Raw genomic sequence first — 21,471 nt, 5'->3', positions numbered from 1 at the left:
TTGCACACTGTTCCTTTTCCAGTCATTAAATCAAATTTGATCATATTATGATCACTATTGCCAAGCGGCCCCACCACCGTTACCTCTCTCACCAAGTCCTGTGCTCCACTGAGGAGGACCGATTGGACTCCGTCCACCCCTCCAACAGCAGCGTTGTGACCTTGCTGATGTTCTATTAGGTTGGTCACCATGTTGGCAAGCTCATTTAGGCAGATGATGGGCATGCCAACCTCCTCCACTTGCTGCTCTGCTGGCTGTGTTTCAAGGGTGTCCTCCTGCAGGGTCAGCATCCAAAGTTGTTCAGGCTGCATGTCCTCGACCACTTAGGTCTCAGTGGGAGGGTTCTCATCGGTGATGTCGGAATATGAATTCAGGCGTGGAAAGAGTCTGAATCACCTTCTACACCCTCATCCATATTGTTTCTTGTCACATCTGACACAGCAGCTGCAGGAATGGACAAAACATTCAAAAATTAGTTAGGTTGGGAGGAAGTGACATCACTTCCCATGCTGGACGCTTAGGAGCGGAGCTCCTCTTCTACCAGAGCTATTTTTGGGTGAAAACAGCGGCCATCTTAGCGCTTTGGAACAAAACCCATCACAATCGGTACAGGAAATCCCCCGGAGTATGACCGCCAAAAAAAAAAAACCCCGATAGATTTCAAAAAATTCTCCTACAACAAGACGGGAGAAGATTCTGAGGCAGAAACACACAAGATGGCGGCAGATATAGAGTCTGAGAAGCCAGGTGATGGCGGTGGTGACACGAGGGGAGCGAACTCTGAACCCCTGACCCGCACTGACATGAGATCCTGGTTCATTGAAATCCGCCAAGATCTAAAAACGTTTAAATCTGAGCTGGCCATTACCTTACAAGAGATGCGGGATGATCATGCTGAAATGGCACGCCGGATTGACAAGGCAGACACTCGGCTGGATGACCATGAAGAGCGCTGGTCCAACCAACAAAAGGAACTGAGGCACGACAAGAGTTAGCCTCATAACTTAACCGGCTAACTCCGAATATCAGAATTAGCTGGTTAACTTATACAGCTATCTCCACTCCTCCCCAAAACGCCTCCCGCCTGCCTCCGGAACCCACCAACTTATGCAGCTAGCCAGATCACTCTTTCAGGGTGCTGGTTTTCAATACTGACCTCCACATTAAAGCAACTGAAATTCAGGGTGTGTGGGAGGGTGGTGGAGGTGATGTGAGTTACCTTGGAAAAGGGGAGGTGGAACTTCCATCCGCACCAGTGATCTACAGCCCTTTGCCACAGCTGAAAGAGCTGAGTAGGAAACTGCAAACAGTCCAACAAGAGATGAGATCCAAATTTAAGGCTTCACTTTTTATTTTTGAGTGGTTTCCCAAACTGTTTAGCAGAGCGCTTCGGCCGGTCGTGAAGACGTGCACAGCAAGGTTTACTGATGTTACCGTCTCTGAAAGAGAGAAGGCTGAGCTCCTAGTAGCGGCTGGTGTTTGCTTATTACGGCCCGGCTTTCTGAAATGTACTCTCCAGGGATTTCCATCGGGCTTTTTTTTTTTTTTTTTTTAGAAAGAAGATTAAATTGTGGCTTTTCAAGGAAGTCTATGGGGGGGGCCAAAGGTGAAATACTGAGTTAAGGTCACGTGGCTGGAGAGTGGGTAACAGAATAGGGCAAAAAGAAACCGAATGTTGAAATGGATAGAACAGTGCGGTTAGTAAAGGGGTGAAAGTGATGACACACATTTAATTGTAATGAGATGTTTTATTCTTTTTGCATAGTTATGTTTATCAGCTTTATAAATGAGTTTTTATTGTGAACTGTCTTGGTGTTGTGCACACAGTCCCTCTAATTTTTTGTGGACTGTTTGCAGAAAAAAGTTCTCGTGTGCAACGTAAGTGTGTGCATTTCTGTGCAGTGTTCTTTGAAACTCCACTCTATTTTCCTTGTGTGCTGTTTTCCTCTGTGCGCTTATTTTAAGATCCGTGTCTGCGCGCGCAATTGTGCGTAGTGTACAGCGAACATTGGCCTGGATACCAAATCTTTTATAAGTTAAAAAAAAAAAAAATGAAAAATCGTTAAACAATTACCCCAAGGCGTTTGTACCCATGTTTTCTCTTGGCAGAATTGAGGTCCAGAGAGATCAGACACAACAAAACGGAGGAGGCTGCGAAGCAGAGGTCCTTATAAAATGTCCTAAAATGGAGATGGATTGGAAATTGCTTTTGAAGATCATCTGTAAAGCATTTGGGCTCTATTACCTGCTGGCTACTCTCTTTATGGTCTTGTTCACTCTTTTCATATTCATCACACCACAAATACTGAGGTACTTACAAGGGAATCTTGAGTATCAAATAGAAGTAAGGACCAGGTGCCATTGAATGGAAACGTCTGGAGCTCGCACGATTTGGTCACTGTTGTGAAGTGTCGTGTTGGTGGCCATCGTTGTCACGAGCGTGTAAAAGCACTTACCTGCCTTGCCTTGGCTGAATTAAGCTGGTGCCAAAAGCATCAGGTGACTTAGATTCAGAGATTCGATTTATCCCTTGGTGCCCTGAGTTCCTTTCTTCTGGTGTCCTGTAGCTAAGTGTGCACTTATCTGAGAGAAGGAAACCATGCTTAGTTCTACGGCAATCATCTTGCACTGCCATCCCAAAGCATTTTGCATAATGGCCGATGTTTGCATCTGCTTACAGGCGAGCACAAAAAACTTCTTTGAATTTCAAACACAAGGTAAAACCCGTACACTGAGTTTGAAATTGGGCCGATTATAGGTGTAAGCCATTAGCCTTCCTCGAGTGGCCCTTTACTGCATGTATCGAGATGCACTTACGTGACCATTGTTGATTTAAATCTATTTTTTTATTATTAGGATGAGCAGTACAATAACTCCAACAGCATAGATCATACACAACAGAAAGGGTAACCTGATGGTTTTATTCCTTAACAGATCAGGCACATAGTAAACTCGGACGAGAGAAAAGTCAAAGGCTTGAAATTCCATATACCCCCCCCCCCCACTCCCCCATCAACCAAGATAGGCCCAGCAATAGGAGTTCAGAACAGACTTTCTAGTATGTGGCGATAATGAGTCCATATAGGGAAGCCACGTATTCAGAACTTTATGGCCTGCTGGCAATCCATGCTGTGCACGTATGCCTGATTTACACGCGCCTCTTCAGATTTTGTGTTTCTAGTTCCTGACCGTTTTTGAGAATTTAGTCCTGAAAACTGCAGGGACTTCTGGATAGAAATCAATGAGAAAATATGTTCTGAAGCACCTCTGCCGAGCATCCAAGAATCCTTAGGGTCATGCCTCGGATCTGGTCTGTAGCAGGGTGGCTGATTAGATTTCCAACTCAAATCATCTGGGCTTGGCTCTGTTAAGCCATGTGGCATCCTTTTTTTTTTTCTTAACCTTCACTTAGCCTGAACTTCCTCAGAGTCCGGAGGAACTTTCAAAGAGTTAGGGAACTGAACGGACTGATTGCCAGAATTATTTTTTCCCTGTTATTAACCTCCCATTTCTTTTTGATTTGCGGAAAGCTGAATGTGGGACGGCTGGTCCGCCAGCAGTGGGAAATGAACCGGGGACCTGGAGCTGTAACGACCCTTCCCTTGATTTTGCTTTTCCCGACTCAGGTGGCTGTTGACCTTTTCGAAGGATCCCGCCGCTCCCTCCTGGCAGGGGTTTCTCTGTGCCGCTCTGCTCTTCGTTTGCCCCTGCGCACAGTCCCTCTTTATTCATCACCATGATTACGTCTGCTGCGTGACGGGAATGAGGCTGAAATCGGCGGTGGTGGGCTGCGTCTATAGGAAGGTGAGAGCCGGCATTGCTAGCGCTTGCATGTTGGTAAACAGGGAACGAGTGCTGTGTCGGCCTGGCAGAAGTAACGACATTTGTGAAAAGGAAATGTGCAAGTCGGATAGAGACATTTTTACACATTCAGAGGGTTTTTTAAAAAAAAATGTATTTATTTGCCCTAGAATCTTCCTCCTCCTTGGCCTTCCAACTCAAGTGGAAATGGTCCTTGCTAGGTGCCAATGGCCTTCAATTCCCCTCCCCAGGTTTTACGCCTAATCTGGAGAGAGGGTCTTCTGGCTGAGGGCTCCAGACTGCTGCTTTCTCCAGAATTTGGTGTGCACACCCTGGGTTTGACCATTAGATGTCACTGTTGCAGGTGACCGGAACGCCCTATCTTTCCCCGCCCCAACCCCAGGGTCTGTGAGCAGTACCTTCACAGCATGTCCGATCCCAGGTGGCTCTAGAACCAGGAGCTGGGCTCCAGAATAAACCCTAATCTCACTGCATCATCCGGGCACCCATACATTTTATCACGAGGAAGATTCTAGGCTGAATCGTGAAACTAGCCCAAATTGCTTTCCACTTATGATTCAACCGAGCATCTTTCTAGTGATTAAAAGCCACATTGTAAAAATAAGACCCTGGGCTGGGTGATTGGTTTGACCATGCAGCCCACTGCCGTGCAGGAGACCAGGATTCAGTTCCCTGGCCTAGCCTGCTGGAACTAAGGTTGCCGCAGAGGCAGGGTCCACAGCACCAGGGCGGGAAGAGAGAGTCTCTGCCTCTACACAACAGCAACACCTAGTGGACAGTTTCAGGGTGCATGCATACTAGGGTTCTGGAGAGAGCTGCAGTCGGTCTGGGGAATGGAATTCTAAAATGGGGGAAATCCAGGAAAACGGGAAATGAAGGCTTTTGGCATCGTAGTCCAGTTCAGATTTAAGCCAGAAGCCAAAAGGAAGAGGAGGAAGCTGCTGAGCCAAAAAAGACAGGAGCCTTTCAGTAGGATGTCATGTACTATACCAGTATTCCATTGGTCTTCAGCTAAATTGGACACCTGCCTCAATTTGATAATCAGGTGATTCAGTCCTGGCTCCTTTTCTCTGACTTACAATTATTCTGGGAGTTTAAGGTGAAATACTATAAAACAGAAGCTGGAGTATAGAGGCTGATCACCCTATCTACAACTCTTGTGCTCGGTTTCCTGACTAAAATCAGCTGGGTACATGCTTAGCTACTGCACTGTAAGCATAGATCGCACCTTCCACCTTTTAAATTTTTACAGATTCTAAGGTCGTAAAGGTGGCCCTGCTTTATGATTTTCCTGTGTAATCTCCGCTTAAAAACATGGAAGAAGATTCTCGGGTGCAGTCTCATCTTAAATTTCTCTCTGCGTAGGCTTTGATTATATCACATGCAGGAAGAAAGAACTCATCTGCCGGGGAGATTGTTAATCTGATCTCTTCAGACATACAGAAACTGATGGATCTTGCCACCTGCCTCAACTACATGTGGTCAGCACCACTGACTATTGCGGTGGCAATGTACTTCTTGTGGCAGGTAGCACCAACAAGGGGGGTGTGCTCTTAGTCCGTGACCACAAGTTTAACCTCGGGGGCGTCTTTACCTTAGCTGAGTTGGGGCTGGTAGTGTTGTGTCCTTCAAGACCCCTCATGGGTTATCTTGATGGCTAAGCAGCAGCAGCGTTCCTGACTCGTGTCTTCCATTCTTCAGGCTGGCCGGGGTTGCTGCGGAGGCAGCGTTCTCGTCCCCTGGGTGGGGAGGGAGGTCTCTCTCCGTCATTTCATAACAGCGACACCTAGTGGCCAGATTTAGGGCGCGTGATTGCAGGGCTCTGGATGATGCCTCTCTGGCCGTCCCTGCAATGCCCGGATTAAGTGAGCTGGGAACAATCTCTGGCTACTAAGAAGCAGGAGGTTACTGGCAGGTCCCCTCCCCAAATAAATCCCTTTTAGCTCAGGCTGCTGAGTAATAACTTATAAAGGCCTAGCAAACTGCCTTGTGTTGTGTTTTGTTTTTTTTAAGTTGAAACACTCACTCCTTTTAATGGACTGAGCTAATATCCATTCAGTCCTTATTAAGTGGAACAAATTAATTGACTTGGAGCCAAGCAACGTATTATAAACACAATTTGTTAGCTTTATGAGACTGCTGTAACATATACTTGTGTTACAGGGCAAGATTTTATTTCTAGCAATAATGGTGTGTGTTATGTAGACATGCACTGTACTGTGCTACAATTGTAAATTATCATCAACCAATTTTTTTTAATCTACCCCGTTCCCAGTATAGGTAAGGATGTGCTTTTGTTTAACATGAAACAGGAATGTCTGTGAATGTTTTTTTTTTTCATTTTATAAATGAAACCAATGAAAAATGAAGAAAATGTAGTTTGATTTCTTTTCACAAAAAAAAAAAATGGCAGTAGCAACCAAGCCTGGGACTCCATTCCCCTGCTGGCAAAATCATGATTCTGAAAAATAAATTAGCGGGGGAACCTTTTCCCCATCCCCCCTCCCCCCTTATCTCCTGGACACCCTCCTTCCCGATTTACCCATAATCGTAAGCGGCAGAGCCGGAGCGATCCTTCAAATGCTTCCGCCCCACTGGTGCTCTATTTACAACGGCGCCGCTGGGCTCGGAGGACGGTGCCATTTTGTTGCATGGATATAAATCCGAACCTTCGTTCCCGCCTCAGGACTCACCGGCGCCATTTTGAATACAGCACTGTTGAGGTAGGAGCATATGGGGTGGGGGTGCTCCTGCTCTGCGAAGACGCTTATGGTGATGGCTATGCTGGGAGGGAGGGTGATCGGGGGGGGGGGGATGGGGAGAAGGACCGGCGCGACTTCATTTTATTTTTCAGAATTTCAATTTTTCCCTGCAGGGGAAGGCTGGCTGCTACACGAAGCAAAACTAACATTTAAAAAATAAAGCAGAATGGAAACCTGCCACCCATGAAACAAAAAATAAATAAGAACCCTTTGCATCTCCCTAATGTGCAAAATTGCTCAGACTGCCTCTTCTTGTATTCCCGACTTACTGATTACCACGGAAGTGGGAAGGTTCTGTAGCTGTCGATGGTTGATTGATAAAACACTTATCAACTGACCTTATCCCCCTGAGAGGTTAGATCCTGCCTGTGTACACACAGAAAGCCCCAAAAGACTCGGGGATAACAGTGCAGCCATTCCCTGGAAAATCGGAGACCCGCAGGGGAAGGAGGCTTCAGCCTTGTACTGTCGCAGTCTGTGAATGGACTCTAACCTTTCCGATGTTCTCTTCTCTTTCGTCCAAGACTTTGGGAGTAGCAGTACTGGCCGGCGTGGCTGTCTTTTTCCTGAACGTCCCACTCATGATCGTCTTTGGTGTGAAGGTTAAAAAACTGCAGGTATCCAAACCTTAACTGATGGAACGGTGCCAAGCTCATCCCCGGTTCTTTTTCCTACTCTTGCATAGGCACGAAGGATATATCAACCACACAAGTTGGGTGGTGTCATCGGCACGGAACATTTTTCTTAAAAGCTCTGTAAAGCTTCCAAATCTTTGGGGCCTGCTCGGGACTTCCCACCTATCCTGTAGCCACTGCCACTGCTGCGTGGGGCCCTCTCAGTCTATTTTTTTTTTTGTCTGAGGTGGTGGTGCTGGATGCATCTTTCTTCCATTCTCTTCATACGTCGGGTATTTTTCTCACAGTTTCAGGCATCCTCGGCTCTCCAAAAAATCGGTGGTTTCCCTTAGGTTTAGTAGCATTTTTCAAGTTTAAGGGGGTTTTGTTGGGTCACCTGGCCCTGCTGTTTTTTTGTGTGGCCTCTTTCCATGACCTTGATCAACTGCCTTTTCTGCAAAGATTTCAGATTTTAATCTTGTTTAGGCTGTTTTCTGTATAATGACCAAAAAGCTGAGAGATTTCAAGTGTTACCCCTGCTGCATCTTTGAGATGTCTCTGGCTGTGATCATCACAAACTGTGTAGGCATTGTTTTGAAACCAAGGGTGAGATGTCCTTGAGGGTGGCATCTGCTCACTCAGGGCATCAAGTCAAGTTCTTTGCTAGGGACTCCCACCCTTGTGGCTGATTTATCCTGCTCGTCGGTGGGTGGGGGAATAAATTACTTACCTGTAGCGATTGTTCTCCATGGATAACAGAATAATGAGCCACGCACATCTTCCAGGTAAGCAATTTTGTTTTCTCAAACATCCACATGGGAGTTTATCATATTTTAGTTAAGGCTTGGCTGCACATTTTACTTACTGAATCGCACGGGAATACCTAATAGGGCCATCAACATGTATTTGCATGTTGCGGGCGCTATTAGGTTCGGGGGGGATTGGACGCGCTTTTTGTACGCGCTATTATCCCTTACTGAATAAGGGGTCAAGCTAGCGCGTCAAACGCGCATCCAAATGCTGGCTAACAGTGCGCTCTGTCGGAGTGCACTGTACTGTATCAGCCTGTCAATTATATTACAGTAGAAAATGTATGGGAAGAGCTAAAGAATCTGAAAGTGGACAAAGCCATGGGGCCTGATGGGATTCATCCAAGGATACTGAGGGAGCTCAGAGATGTTCTGGCGGGTCCACTGTGTGACCTGTTCAATAGATCCCTAGAAACGGGAGTGGTGCCGAGAGATTGGAGAAGAGCGGTGGTGGTCCCGCTTCACAAGAGTGGGAACAGAGAGGAGGCTGGTAACTACAGACCGGTTAACCTCACTTTGGTGGTGGGAAAAGTAATGGAATCACTGCTGAAAGAGAGAATAGTGAAATATCTACAGTCTGGAGAATTGATGGACCAGAGGCAACATGGATTCACCAGGGGAAGATCCTGTCAGACAAATCTGACTTTTTTGACTGGGTAACCAAGGAATTGGATCAAGGAAGAGCGCTCTGTCATCTACTTGGATTTCAGCAAAGCTTTTGATACGGTTCCGCACAGGAGACTGGTGAATAAAACGAGAAGCTTAGGAGTGAGTGCCGAGGTGGTGACCTGGATTGAAAACTGGTTGACGGACAGAAAACAATGCGTGATGGTAAATGGAACTTTCTCTGAAGAGAGAGAGGTTTTAAGTGGTGTACCACAAGGATCTGTGTTGGGACCGGTCCTGTTCAATATCTTTGAGCGACATTGCGGACGGGATAGAAGGTAAGGTTTGTCTTTTTGCGGATGACACTAAGATCTGCAACAGAGTGGACACGCCGGAAGGAGTGGAGAGAATGAGACGGGATTTAAGGAAACTGGAAGAGTGGTCGAAGATATGGCAGCTGGGATTCAATGCCAAGAAGTGCAAAGTCATGCATATGGGGAGTGGAAATCCGAATGAACTGTATTTGATGGGGGGGGGGAAGGCTGATGTGCACGGAGCAGGAGAGGGACCTTGGTGTGATAGTGTCTAATGATATGAAGTCTGCAAAACAATGCGACAAGGCGATAGCAAAAGCCAGAAGAATGCTGGGCTGCATAGAGAGAGGAATATCGAGTAAGAAAAGGGAAGTGATTATCCCCTTGTACAGGTCCTTGGTGAGGCCTCACCTGGAATACTGTGTTCAGTTCTGGAGACCGTATCTACAAAAAGACAAAGACAAGATGGAAGCAGTACAGAGAAGGGCGACCAGCCGGCGAGAAATATCCCGTGAGACTTTTGAGAGAATATTGAGAATTCTAATATTTTTTTTAGTCACGCAAGAATTTGCGAAGAACGCAATGGCTCCAGTCCCGCGATGCGTGAGGCAGCGCGGAAAAGCGAAGACTGAAGAGACACCTGTGGCAGAGAATATCATAGCATGCTGGGCATGCTCAGTGGCCTCTCAGGGCCAGACAAGTTTCTAGAAACTTTGACAGGTTTCCTACGCTGGGCTCGGTTCGATGACATCACCCATATGTGAGGACTAGCATCTTCTTGTCCTAGGATAATATACAGACTGTATTCTGGTGATTCAAAAAATGTGCCTTGATACTGGGGGAGATGCACGCAGATGACTGGGGACCCAACCTCAGCACCCAGATCAAGATGGCACACAGATCTCTGGGACCTAGATTGGGGAATAAACCAAGAGACATAGTGGTATGTTTCCATTCCTACGCTTATAAGGACAAAATAGCAACTGCAGCGAGACAAACGCTTTTGGCGCTGGGAAGAACATGATATTGCTGTGTATGCGGATCTTGCTGCCACTACATTGCGGAAGAGGTTGGTGTTTAAACCTATTACCACAGCTTTATCAGCAGGGAAAGTGCAATATCGGTGGCTCTTCCCATTTGGACTATGGTTTCAAGTGGATGGGAAATCATACAGAGCACACATGCTGGATGAAGCAATACAGGCTGTGAAGGAGGCTGGTATGTCAGTGGAGGTCCCGGCCTCAAATCCCACCGCCCCCTAAAGGATCTCGCCCTGTGATACCCCGTTGGCAACGTGTACTCAAAGGCAGCCGCAGACTGAGGAGGAATACTAGCGATGGTTCCAGAGAAGATGCACCTACCTGAACTATTTGACAATCCCTCTCTGATTTCACAAAGGACAGGTTTTACTTTGCACCGAAGGGTAAAGTAAAACCTGTCCTTTGGTGACGTCACCCATATGTGAGGACTAGCATCCTGCTTGTCCTAGGATAATATACAGACTGTATTTTGGTGATTCAAAAAATGTGCCTTGATACTGGGGGAGACGCACGCAGATGACTGGGGACCCAACCTCAGCACCCAGATCAAGATGGCACACACATCTCTGGGACCTAGATTGGGGAATAAAAAGAAAACAAAAACCAACTGGTATTCAGTTGGTTTTTGTTTTCTTTTTATTTTCTTTGGAGGCTACATGTTCTTGTATTTTGAGATTTTGTTTGATGGGACTTAGTGAGAGATGTCAGTTATTGCTCTGATAGCTTTATTTACAGAAGCTCCGAAGATGGGTGGCCTCATCTTTGTTTCAGTATGGGTCATTTCTCCAGTAGATGTTGGGAACGATTAGTTTCTTCCCAGGTGGTTAAGGGGAGGGGGAAGAGGGGATAACTAACATTCACATGCATAAAAGTGGCAATGAACAGGGGAGCAAATGGTGTAGTATTAAATCTATGTATCAGGTCTTAACTCTACCTTATTGGACCAGACACTTTCAATATATATGGTTTGGACACTCTACAATCTCTTCATATCGCAGAGAAGTTTTATGTTGGAATATATTGAACAGATGGCGGGGCGACACATAGCTCTCAATGGCTTCCGTTTAAATTTGTATCCCTTAAAGTTAAGGGCTTAAACTCAGGTCGTAACCGTAGACTTCTTTTTCAGGAAATGAGCCTTTTGAGGGCAGATGTGATCTATCTTCAGGAGACAAATCTTAGAAAGCGTGATGAGGCCCTCATGACAAATCCTAATTACCTGCAGCAGTATAGGGCTGCAGCGACGAAAAACGCTAAATATGACGGGGTGGGAATTCTCATTAGTAAAGACCTGCATTGTGTATTGCTGAATTCCCACTCAGACCCTTAAGGCCGTTATCTTCTGCTCAATGTAAAACTAGCGAGTAAGGTATTCACACATTTCTATTTATGGTCCGACATGGCAAAAAGAGGCTTTTTATACCCACTTGCACACCATTATAGCAGATAACGCAGGGGGGAGTGTGATTATGGGTGGTGATTTTAATACGACACTCAACCCTCATTTAGGCAACTCGACAGGATACAGCTCAGACTCTTTTCTTGTGAGAAAAGCACTCAAGAACATAATCACACTTATTTCTGAGATAGACATCTGGCGGTCTCTATTTCCCACATCCAGATGTTGTTCCTTTTACTCGCATCCTCATAGTTGTTACTCTCGCTTAGATATGTTCCTGCTGGATAAGACACGAATAAATTTGGTCCGTGCCGTAGACATCGAACCAATAGTTTGGTTGGCTCATGCGCCCATATGATTTAAGCTACAACTACAACTACAAAATTATAATACGGGACAACGTTCCTGGCGCCTTAACGATTCCTTACTAGACGATAGCGAGTTTCAGTGTCAGATAGTGAGGGAAATACAAGAATACTTGCACCTTAATGATACGGGGAGTATGGATCCCGGGAATGCTTAAAGTGTTATACGAGGCTCTTTTATATCCCGGGCATCTTTTATTAAATAGACAGGGAATGGCAGGGTCTGATGACACATCTTCACAACTTAGAAAAATCCCATATGCGCGACACTACCCGCCTCCCTTTGCGACAGGCTATCCAGGAAACAAGGGACAAAATAGCACAACTTGATTCGGCGCGGATTGCCCATCAGTTAGCACTGGCGCAACAGCGGTTTTTTTGAGGGAGGGAATAAAGCGAGGAGGTATCTGGCACAAACGCTAAAATGCAGGCAAGCACAAGCTACCATTCCCAAAATTAAGAGTTCAGAGGGCACCCTTCTTACGGATAATACCTAAATTAGACACAGATTTCATCAGTTTTACACTCAGCTTTATAGTACGGACTTCATCATTTTAGACAGGGATATAGATCACTACCTGTCTGATATTCCCCTGCCCGAATTGACGACAATTCAGCGGCAATTTTTAGATAAAGACGTTACCCTGTTAGAAGTACATGAAGCTATCAAAACCCTAAAATCGGGCAAATCTCCGGGATTGGATGGATATACCCCTAGATTCTATAAACAATTTGCAACAGTGTTAGCTCCTGTACTCCTAAACTTTTTTAACTCTCTAAGGACGGGCTCCACCTTGTCTTCTCATGCCAACACAGCTGGGATTACTATACTTGTGAAGCCAGGTAGGGATCCCACTCTCTGTGGATCTTATAGGCCTATATCCCTTTTGAATATTGATGTGAAAATTTTGGCAAAAATCCTGGCGAACTGGTTGAACAGTTATCTCTCAACTGGTTCATTCGGACCAGTCAGGGTTTATTCCTGGGAGAACAGCAGACAATGTCCATAAAATTTGTGATAGCACATGGTTTGCAAAACACAACATACCCACCATAGCGCTCTCCATTGATGCCGAAAAGGCGTTCAATATGGTGCACTGGCCATACCTCTTCTTTACAATGGAAAGAATGGGGTTTGGGGCTCCCTACTTACAATGGTTACATCAACTATATACTGCCCCCAAGGCTTGCTTAAAGATTAATGATGGTTACTCATCTACCTTTATAGTAGGTAGGGGCATTAGACATGGCTGCCCTCTCTTCCTCCTGCTGTTTGTCCTCTTTCTAGAGCCTTTTGCGATTTACTGTTCGGTGACATGCGGCTCTAAGGGGGTTGACCGTGCGACAGATTTCATCTAAACTCTCCCTATATGCTGATGATATCCTGCTCATGCTTACTGAACCTGAAACTTCACTAACCAACCTGACTATCAAAATGGAGGCGTTTGCCAGGGTCTCAGGGTTCAGACTTAATTGGGAAAAGTCAGATTTTTTTTTTTATTTCTAATTTTAAGCAGAAATACAAGACAAAAATAACCAATTTGGTTACATCTGTGGCTGAAACAAAATCAGCATATTAATAATAAAATCATAATGATACATGTAGAAAGGGAGAGATGAACATTGAAGAAAGATTGATATATCACGACTTAACATCTTTCTTAAATTATCTGTTTAACTTTCTGTACTTGTAGACTTCCCTCCTCCTGGATGAGGCCGATCAAGACATCCCAACACTCCAGTGGACCACAAACAAAACATATTATACATCATGCTCTGAAGCTCATAGAAAAGGTCCCAATTTTGCAACATGAGGCCAGAAACTGGGATAATCCATAACCAGCAACTTACTTAAAGGTTACAATTTTGATGGTTTATTAACAGGTGTCTGAGTTTTTATTACTTCCCACCCACCCCTGTCCTATTTCCCTTTGCAAGTCTGAGCAACTATCCCGTGTTGGAAAGCACATTGTACCCCTAGCTATGTTAGTGTCTCCAGGATCTATACATACTTATGAACCTTATGAAATAGGTGTCTCTCCCTTCCATGATATCCAACATAGCCATCGCAATTCAAATTTGGCGAGTTGTTTCCACCTAAGAGCGGTGAGTTTATTCAGATAATGTACACTTTTCAAGCGTTTTATCACTCTTCCTAGGGTGGGAATCCGTTCTGTTTTCCAACAGCACGCTAATTCCATACGTGCCGCTAATAACGCTTGTAAAAAATAATCTTCTGTACTATAGTGTGTATCCCTGGGAGCTTGGAGCAGAAAGACCACTGGGTCCTGAGTTACCGTACTACCCATGATATCTGAGAGCCATTGTGTCACTGTGTCCCAATATTTCCTCACTATTGGGCACGTCCACCATATGCAAAAAGGTAGAAAAGTCAGATTTTAAATATCAATCTTTCTCCCCACGTAGCCTCTCAATTACAAGGGCAGTTTCAATGCCGATGGGGCATGCTCCCACATCAAATACGTGGGGGTGCAACTCAGTGCCTCTCGTGATCTCTTTGCCCTCAATTATATTCCCTTATGGAATAAACTAGCTAAAGACATGGAGGAGTGGAGCAGATATCACATTTCTTGGATGGGATGGATGGCGGTCTTTAAAATGACCCTCCTGCTGAAATTGCTGTACTTATTTCAGACGTTGCCCACTAAAGTGTCTGACTCCCAACTTCAATTGTGGCAGCGGAAATGCATGGCCTTCATTTGGGCTGTGGGGGCAGCAAAACAGGATTAGCAGCCAAACTGGCTGCTAATCCTGTTTTGCTGCCCCAATGGCTTTGTTAGACAGCCTTCCTTGCTGTTTCTTCAGTCCTTCATTTGGGCTGGGCAGAGACCAAGGGTGGCTCGGCGGGTACTTTTCCATTCTAAGGCTCTGGGAGGGCTAAATGTTCCCAATCCTTCTCGATATTATTGGGCTGCCCAGTTTAAAAAAATTGGTAGACTGGCATAAAATACGTCAACCTAAACAAGGGGTGCAAATTAATCAGGAAATTCTTGGACATGTCCTGCTCTGTAGCCTTCTTTGGCAACCAAAGGGAACTTGGCTTATAGAATTGGGGACCACGCTACCCTCCTCCATTCTCGATACATTAGTACTGTGGCACCGATTTATGGGGCTCGACTTCTGGGACAGAGGGAATACCATACCAGTTCCAGCCTTTATGTTCATAAGGTATTTAGGCCTGGACAGGAGAATCCTGCTTTTCGTATATGGTAGCTTCAGGGAATTACGACCTGGGCACACATTTGGGGACCACAAGGCTTGCGTTCCTTTGCAGACTTGCAACTCCAGAATAACTTACCAGAATTGGCCTTCTTTCCCTATATGCAAATAGCCCATTTGCACATACTGTTGATCTTCAAAATGTCCATGCAGCACAGCACAGGCGGCTTGCGGTAAGAAGCAAGGAGGGGGAGAGAGAAGGGAGGGGAACAGAGGAGGAGGGGGACAGAGAAAGAGAAAGGAGGAGGGGGAAAGAGGGGCTAAAGAAGAGGCCCCGGCCCTGAGAGTGTATGTTTGAGCCAGTGGGTAGGTGTGTACCTGGGAGTCTGTACGGGGGGGGAATGTGTATGTGTGTGTGAGAGAGAGTCGTATGTGGGGAGACACAGAACGTGTGTGATAGATGGCATGTGAGAGAAAGCACATGTCTGATATCAGGTAAGAGAGACAGTGAGCAGGGATACTCAGGTGGAGAGGGTAGCAACAACTGCAGCAGTCCCTGCCAGCTTGGCTCATCTGCCAGCAGCAGCAATTGACACTAGGGGTGTGCATTCGTATTGACCGCATATGTAAAACGCTACTTTTTTTTTTTTTTTTAACTTAAAGTGATGGGGCGTATACGAGCGGATTTCCAACATATTCAACATAGCTATGTTGGATACGGCGAACCGCCATGCGCGCCCCGGATTACCTGAAAATGGCGGCGCCCCTGCGGTAACCATGCCGACCTGTCTGACCCTGTCCTGTGAGTCGCAGTGACTCACAGGAAAGGGTGGGACAGGTCAGCATGGATACCGGAACGCAGCGAATCTGCGTTCACGTTTTCAGAGAAGCACTGAATGCAGCGAATCGCGCTGTCATTCAGTGCTTCTCTGAGGATTTCCTGACGAGCCAGCACTATAAAAGCAGCAGCAGCACGAGGAATCACGGACATTTTCAGCGATTGTGTTGGGAGGTGGGCTTGGGATCGGGCTGGGTGCAGGCTCAGGCAGGCTGAGGCAGACAAGAAAGCAGAACCAGATTTGATAGACACAACACAGAACAGAACCACAATTGATAGACAACACAGAACAGATTCTTTGTTAGGGAAAAAAAAAAAAAGAACATTGTTATTGAGTGAGTCTGTTCATTTTATTCTGGGCAGTGCCAGGGTTGGCACTGGCAGTACTCTGCCTCATATCTACTTAAAAGGAAGCTAGTCCTGTGTGGACTCACTGCACACACACACACACACACACATTCTGTGCATTGCCAGGCAGGCAGTGGGCATAAACAGAGTGAACATTTGCCTTCAGCGAGTCTGGTCAATTTGCTATTTTTAAACAGACTTAAAAGCATTGTCCTTGAGTGGTTCAGTGCTGGGTGGGCAGTGCCAGGGGTGGCACTGGCAGTACTCTGCCTCTTATCTACTTAAAAGGAAGCTAGTCCTGTGTGGACTCACTGCACACACACACACAAATTCCGTGCATTGCCAGGCAGGCAGTGGGCATAAACAGAGTGAACATTTGCCTTCAGCGAGTCTGTTCAATTTGCTATTTTTAAACAGACTTAAAAGCATTGTCCTTGAGTGGGTCCGTTCATTTTGTTATTTTAAACAGACTGAGCATTCTTCTTGAGTGGGTCTGTTAATTTTCTTATTTTAAAGAGACTGAGCATTCATCTTGAGTGGGTCTGTTCATTTTGTTATTTTAAACAGACCGAACATTATTATTGTGGGACAGTGGGCAGTGTTACCACTAGTACTCATTGACATTAAATCCATAATGTCAGGGAAAGAGAGATGCAAGCGACTTAGTGGGAATGGCAGCAGAGGCACCGCAAAAGACACCAGTGCAACACCACCAGTACAGCTAAAAAGGCAACTGTCGCAATCAAACGTCTTTGTAGGGGATGGCAGTTCCATGGCAAAAAAAAAAGAAATCAGACCATGAAACTTTGCAATCGCCACCACGTGTTTCTGGCCCTGTAGTTTTGGAGGAGAGTGAAGATGAGGCACAGTCTAGCCAGACAAAAGTTGCACACCCAAGAGCAGCCAGGGGACAGAAGTGTCCAGCTAAACTTCGCGGTGACAAGGTAGCGCTGGCACTGTTAGCTTCTGATTCAGAAGAAGAATCTTCTTGGATGGGATTCTCATCAGAAACGGAAGATGTAATACCTGAGGAATCTTCGGTAGAATTGTCAGTTACTCCTGTTTTAGCCTCCACCTCCAGAATTCTGCGGCAGGGGAGACATTCCACTGATATCGAGGAGGAGGAAGAGCTGTCAGAAGGGAGACAGAGGGTGACTGTTGCCCCCGCTGGCATTGCTTCGCCGGGTGCAGTGGGTGCACCACCCACACCCAGTAGTACCTCAACTCCAGTGCCACCATCCACCCCCAGGGTGGGAAAGAGAGGAGGATCAGAAAAGAAATCTGCGATCTGGGCACATTTTAAAGTGACAGAAGACCGGCATTATGCTCAGTGTAATTACTGTGCCAGGGATATTAGCAGAGGCAAGCAACTGGGACATCTATCAAATTTTGGCATGGAGCATCATATTAAGAGGCAACACCCAACAAGATTACTGCCATCTGGGGATGGTGGCAGTTTCCGTCGGGGGACCCCTTCCCCTTCCAACCAGGGTGCAGTGGTAGAAAAGCAGCAGAGTCAGCCCACACCCTCATATCCTTCTAGCAGTCAGGCGGCAGGCCAGCAACCCACTGACATGTGGCAGAAGCGACAATGCACCATGGAGGAAATGGGGTGGAGTGCGGTAACGCTATCCCGGGGTAGGAGGCAGGCAGCCGCAAAAGTTGTAACCAGGAGCATTGGGGAAATGATTGCCCTTGATGACCAGCCCCTGCAGTTAGTGGAGAATGTGGGTTTCAAACGTTTTTTGAAGGTCGTACTTCCAAATTACAAAGTCCCCTCCAGAACCACATTTAGTAGAAAGGTCATCCCCAGCCTGTACAAGCACTGTCTCAGTCGCTTGCAAGCACTGCTAGGTAAGGCAGACGGAAGAGTGCATTTCACCTGCGATATCTGGACCGCCATGAATGCTGCACACTCTTACCTCTCTCTGACAGCACACTGGTGGGACATGGCAGAGGCAGGGGCAGCCAGCAGCTCTATTACTGAACAAGCATCAGGGTGGAGGTGGGCTTTACTGCACACCCACCTGACAGACCATGCCCATACCGCTGCCAATATTCTAGCATGCATCAGAAAGATGCTGGCGAGCTGGCAAGTACACCAGCGAGACAGTAAAACGCGGGCAGGCTTTTTTGTCACAGACAACGGTGCAAACATGGTTAAGGCAATAAGCGATGGGCGGTTTAAGAACATCTGATGTTTTGCACACACTCTGCATCTGGTAGTGAAGTCAGGTCTGGGCTTGGAGTCCAAGGACAAGGAGACTGAATACCTGCGTAGGTTAATACACAAGTGCAGGAACATAGCAGCACACTTCCACAGAAGTGTCAGGGCGGGGCAGGTTCTCCGAGAAAAGCAGACTGATTTGGATATGCCTCAGAAGCGTCTCATTCAAGACGTTGCCACCCGGTGGAATTCCACCTTTATGATGCTGGAGAGGTTACTGGAGCTGCAGACACCCCTTCATGAACTTTCTGGTACAATAGACATAGGTGTGCAGAATCCCCTAGGGCATCACGATTGGCTAGTCATGAGTCAGCTGGTAAAAATCCTGCAGCCCTTCAAGGATGTCACGGAGGAGCTGAGTTCCAGAAGTTCCACCTTGGCTGACATCATCCCTATAGTGAAATTCCTGGATGACCATTTGGAGGGCATTAAACGGCAAGAGGGAATGACTGCTGAGGTGCTGCAGTGTGTGGACGTTTTGCAGCAGCAGGTGAAAGACAGATTAAGGCCTTTAACAGAGGATAGCACATACATGCTCGCCTCTGTCTGTGATCCCCGTGTGAAAGGTAAACTCGCCCTACAGACCAATTGTCTGTCATTTGTGAAGGAGCTGTTGTTAGCACAGGTCCGTGAACAGGAGCGCCATAGGCGGAGACAGATTAGGCTTGAAGCACAGGTGGAAACAGCAGGCACGTCACAGAGTTGTGCTGCTGCTAGCCCTGGCAGGAGAAGGACTGTGTCAGTGACAGATACTATTATTAGTGCCTCCTCCTCCACGTCAGAATGCCCAAGGCATGTTGGCCATAAAGATACATCAGTTGTGCAACGGGCGAGAGAGAAAGTAACTGGATTGAGTGACTCTCAGCCCTCCCAAGCACAGGAGGAGACAGCAGCAGAGCTGTCAGTGACACGGTATCTCTCAGAGCCGATAGAGAACACGCAGACAGATCCGCTGGCATATTGGGCACACAAGTCCACTGTCTGGCCACACCTAGCCAAAGTGGCTGAAGGATATCTGTCATGTCCACCAACCAGTGTGCCCAGTGAACGTGTCTTTTCAATGACAGGGGATATCATGAGCCCTCACCGCTCAAGGCTGTCACCAGTCTTGATGGAAATGCTAGTGTTTTTGAAAGTTAACCTGCCATTGCTTGGCTTTCCCGATTTTCCTTGTGAATGGCAAGATGAATAAAAGCTATTGAAAGGAGCCTTGCAGCAGTTCCAATTGCCTCCTATGCTCAAGATAATGTAAGCACTGCAGCACATGTTCTTGACATGAATCGCTGTGCCTGACCGGCATTTACTGTGCAGCCCTTGTGTTCCTACAAGTGTTATACCTCCATTGCTGTGCCCGTTCATCCATGCCTTGTGTTCCCACAGGTGTTTTAACTCCATGGTTGTGCCTGTTCCTCCAGGCCTTGTGTTCCCACAAGTGTTTTAACTCCATTGCTGTGCCTGCCTGTTCCTCCAGGCCTTGTGTCCCTAGCTGGGATTGACCTCTGTCCTCGAATGATGTGCCTGTTCCTCCAGGCCTTGTGTTCCCACAAGTGTTTTAACTCCATTGCTGTGCCTGCCTGTTCCTCCAGGCCTTGTGTCCCTAGCTGGGATTGACCTCTGTCCTCGAATGATGTGCCTGTTCCTCCAGGCCTTGTGTTCCCACAAGTGTTTTAACCTAGTTCATGTGCCTGTTCCTCCACGCTTTGTGTTCCTACTGGTGTTTTAACTCCATTGCTGTGCCTGCCTGTTCCTCCAGGCCTTGTGTCCCTAGCTGGGCTGTTCCATGTTGTTGTTTTAAACAGACTGAGCATTCTTCTTGAGTGGGTCTGTTCAATTTTCTTATTTTAAACAGACTGAGCATTCTTCTTGAAGGCCGAGGTGGAGAAGGGTTCCATGTGAACAGCAGTTCAACATGGGTCAGTCGGTCCTAAGACATAGGTGAGAGCCGTTCGGAAGGGACGGGCGAAGGCCTCTGTCGCCCTGGGCCGATCGAAAGGGAGTCGAGTTCAGATCCCCGAACCCGGAGTGCCGGAGATTCGGCGCTGGGCTCTTCACTCGCCGTTACTGAGGGAATCCTGGTTAGTTTCTTTTCCTACGCGGCTTGTGTCCCTAGGTGGGATTGACCTCTGTCCTCGAATAATGTGCCTGTTCCTCCAGGCCTTGTGTTCCTACTGCTGTTTTAAGTCCATTGCTGTGCCTGCCTGTTCATCCAGACCTTGTGTTCCCACACGTATTATTATTTCTGAGAGATCTTCCAATTCCTTTGTCATCAGCTGAAGTGCATATTAAGTAGGGTAGCAAACTAGTAAATGAGGAGAATATTGGAGGGGCAAAGTTCCATATTCAAAGCAGAGTAGTTGTACTTATCTAGTGAAAGTTTGAAGGATCAGGGAAGGCTTGTAAGAAGAGCCAAGTTTTGAGTTTGTTTTTAAATGTTGGTAGGCACGGTTCCATTCTGAGGTCTGCAGGAAGGTGGTTCCAGATGGCTGGACCTGCTGTAGGAAAAGCTCGGTCTCTGGTAGAGATGAGTCGTGTGGCTTTAGATGGTGGGGCCCAGGGCTTGTAGTGCTCCTTTGTAGGTTTCTCTCATTGGTCGGTTGGAAGTGTAGAGTTTGAGTGGGAATTCGAGGTCGAGATGGAGGAGGCTATGAATTGATTTGTGAATTAGAGTTAGAGCTTTGTGTAGAGCCCTGTGACTGACTGGTAACCAGTGTAAATTACGGAGGATGGGCGTAATATGGTCTCTCTGGTTGGTGCTTGTCAAAATTCTCGCTGCGGCATTCTGTATCATCTGTAAGGGCTTGGTTGTTGAGTTGGGTAGGCCAATGAGGAGAGCGCTGCAGTAGTCAATTTTGCCAAATATTAGGGATTTGAGAACAGTCCTGAAGTCATGAAAATATAGGAGAGGTTTGAGTCCTTTTAACACCTGAAGTCTGCACTCTTTAGTTGTGGTTTTCATCATATTCTTTAGGTGAAGACGGTTGTCTATAATTACTCCAAGGTCTCTCACATGAGTGTGGGTGAGAAGGTGTTTGTGATGGATCTGAGACGGGAGGTTTTCTTGGTTGGAGGAAATGAAGAGGAGTTCTGTCTTAGAGGCATTGAGGACCAGGTTTAGACTGTTGAGGACATTAGTGATGGCTTCTTGTA

At 46.6% G+C, this 21,471-nt stretch overlaps 1 protein-coding gene across 3 annotated transcripts in view; it reads left to right on the top strand.

Moving 5' to 3' along the window:
* LOC115075742 (multidrug resistance-associated protein 1-like) overlaps positions 1 to 13,595 on the top strand; it is a 149,241-nt gene extending 135,646 nt beyond the window's left edge. For 2 of the 3 annotated variants that reach the window (XM_029576438.1, XM_029576439.1), the window contains exons 2-6: positions 2,110 to 2,310; positions 3,627 to 3,804; positions 5,188 to 5,349; positions 7,109 to 7,201; positions 13,426 to 13,595. In XM_029576438.1, coding sequence (XP_029432298.1) covers positions 2,110 to 2,310; positions 3,627 to 3,804; positions 5,188 to 5,349; positions 7,109 to 7,201; positions 13,426 to 13,545 — 754 coding nt within the window. In that variant the 3' untranslated portion in view covers positions 13,546 to 13,595. The remainder of the gene's footprint in view (positions 1 to 2,109; positions 2,311 to 3,626; positions 3,805 to 5,187; positions 5,350 to 7,108; positions 7,202 to 13,425) is intronic. The other variant, XM_029576440.1, reaches the window with a different exon arrangement.
* Positions 13,596 to 21,471: the final 7,876 nt, after the last annotated feature.

This window comes from Rhinatrema bivittatum, chromosome 14 (assembly GCF_901001135.1).
Source record: "Rhinatrema bivittatum chromosome 14, aRhiBiv1.1, whole genome shotgun sequence".
NCBI lineage: Eukaryota > Metazoa > Chordata > Amphibia > Gymnophiona > Rhinatrematidae > Rhinatrema > Rhinatrema bivittatum.
The sequence above is the reverse complement of the archived record's forward strand: the minus strand, read 5'-3'. Positions and strand labels throughout refer to the sequence as shown.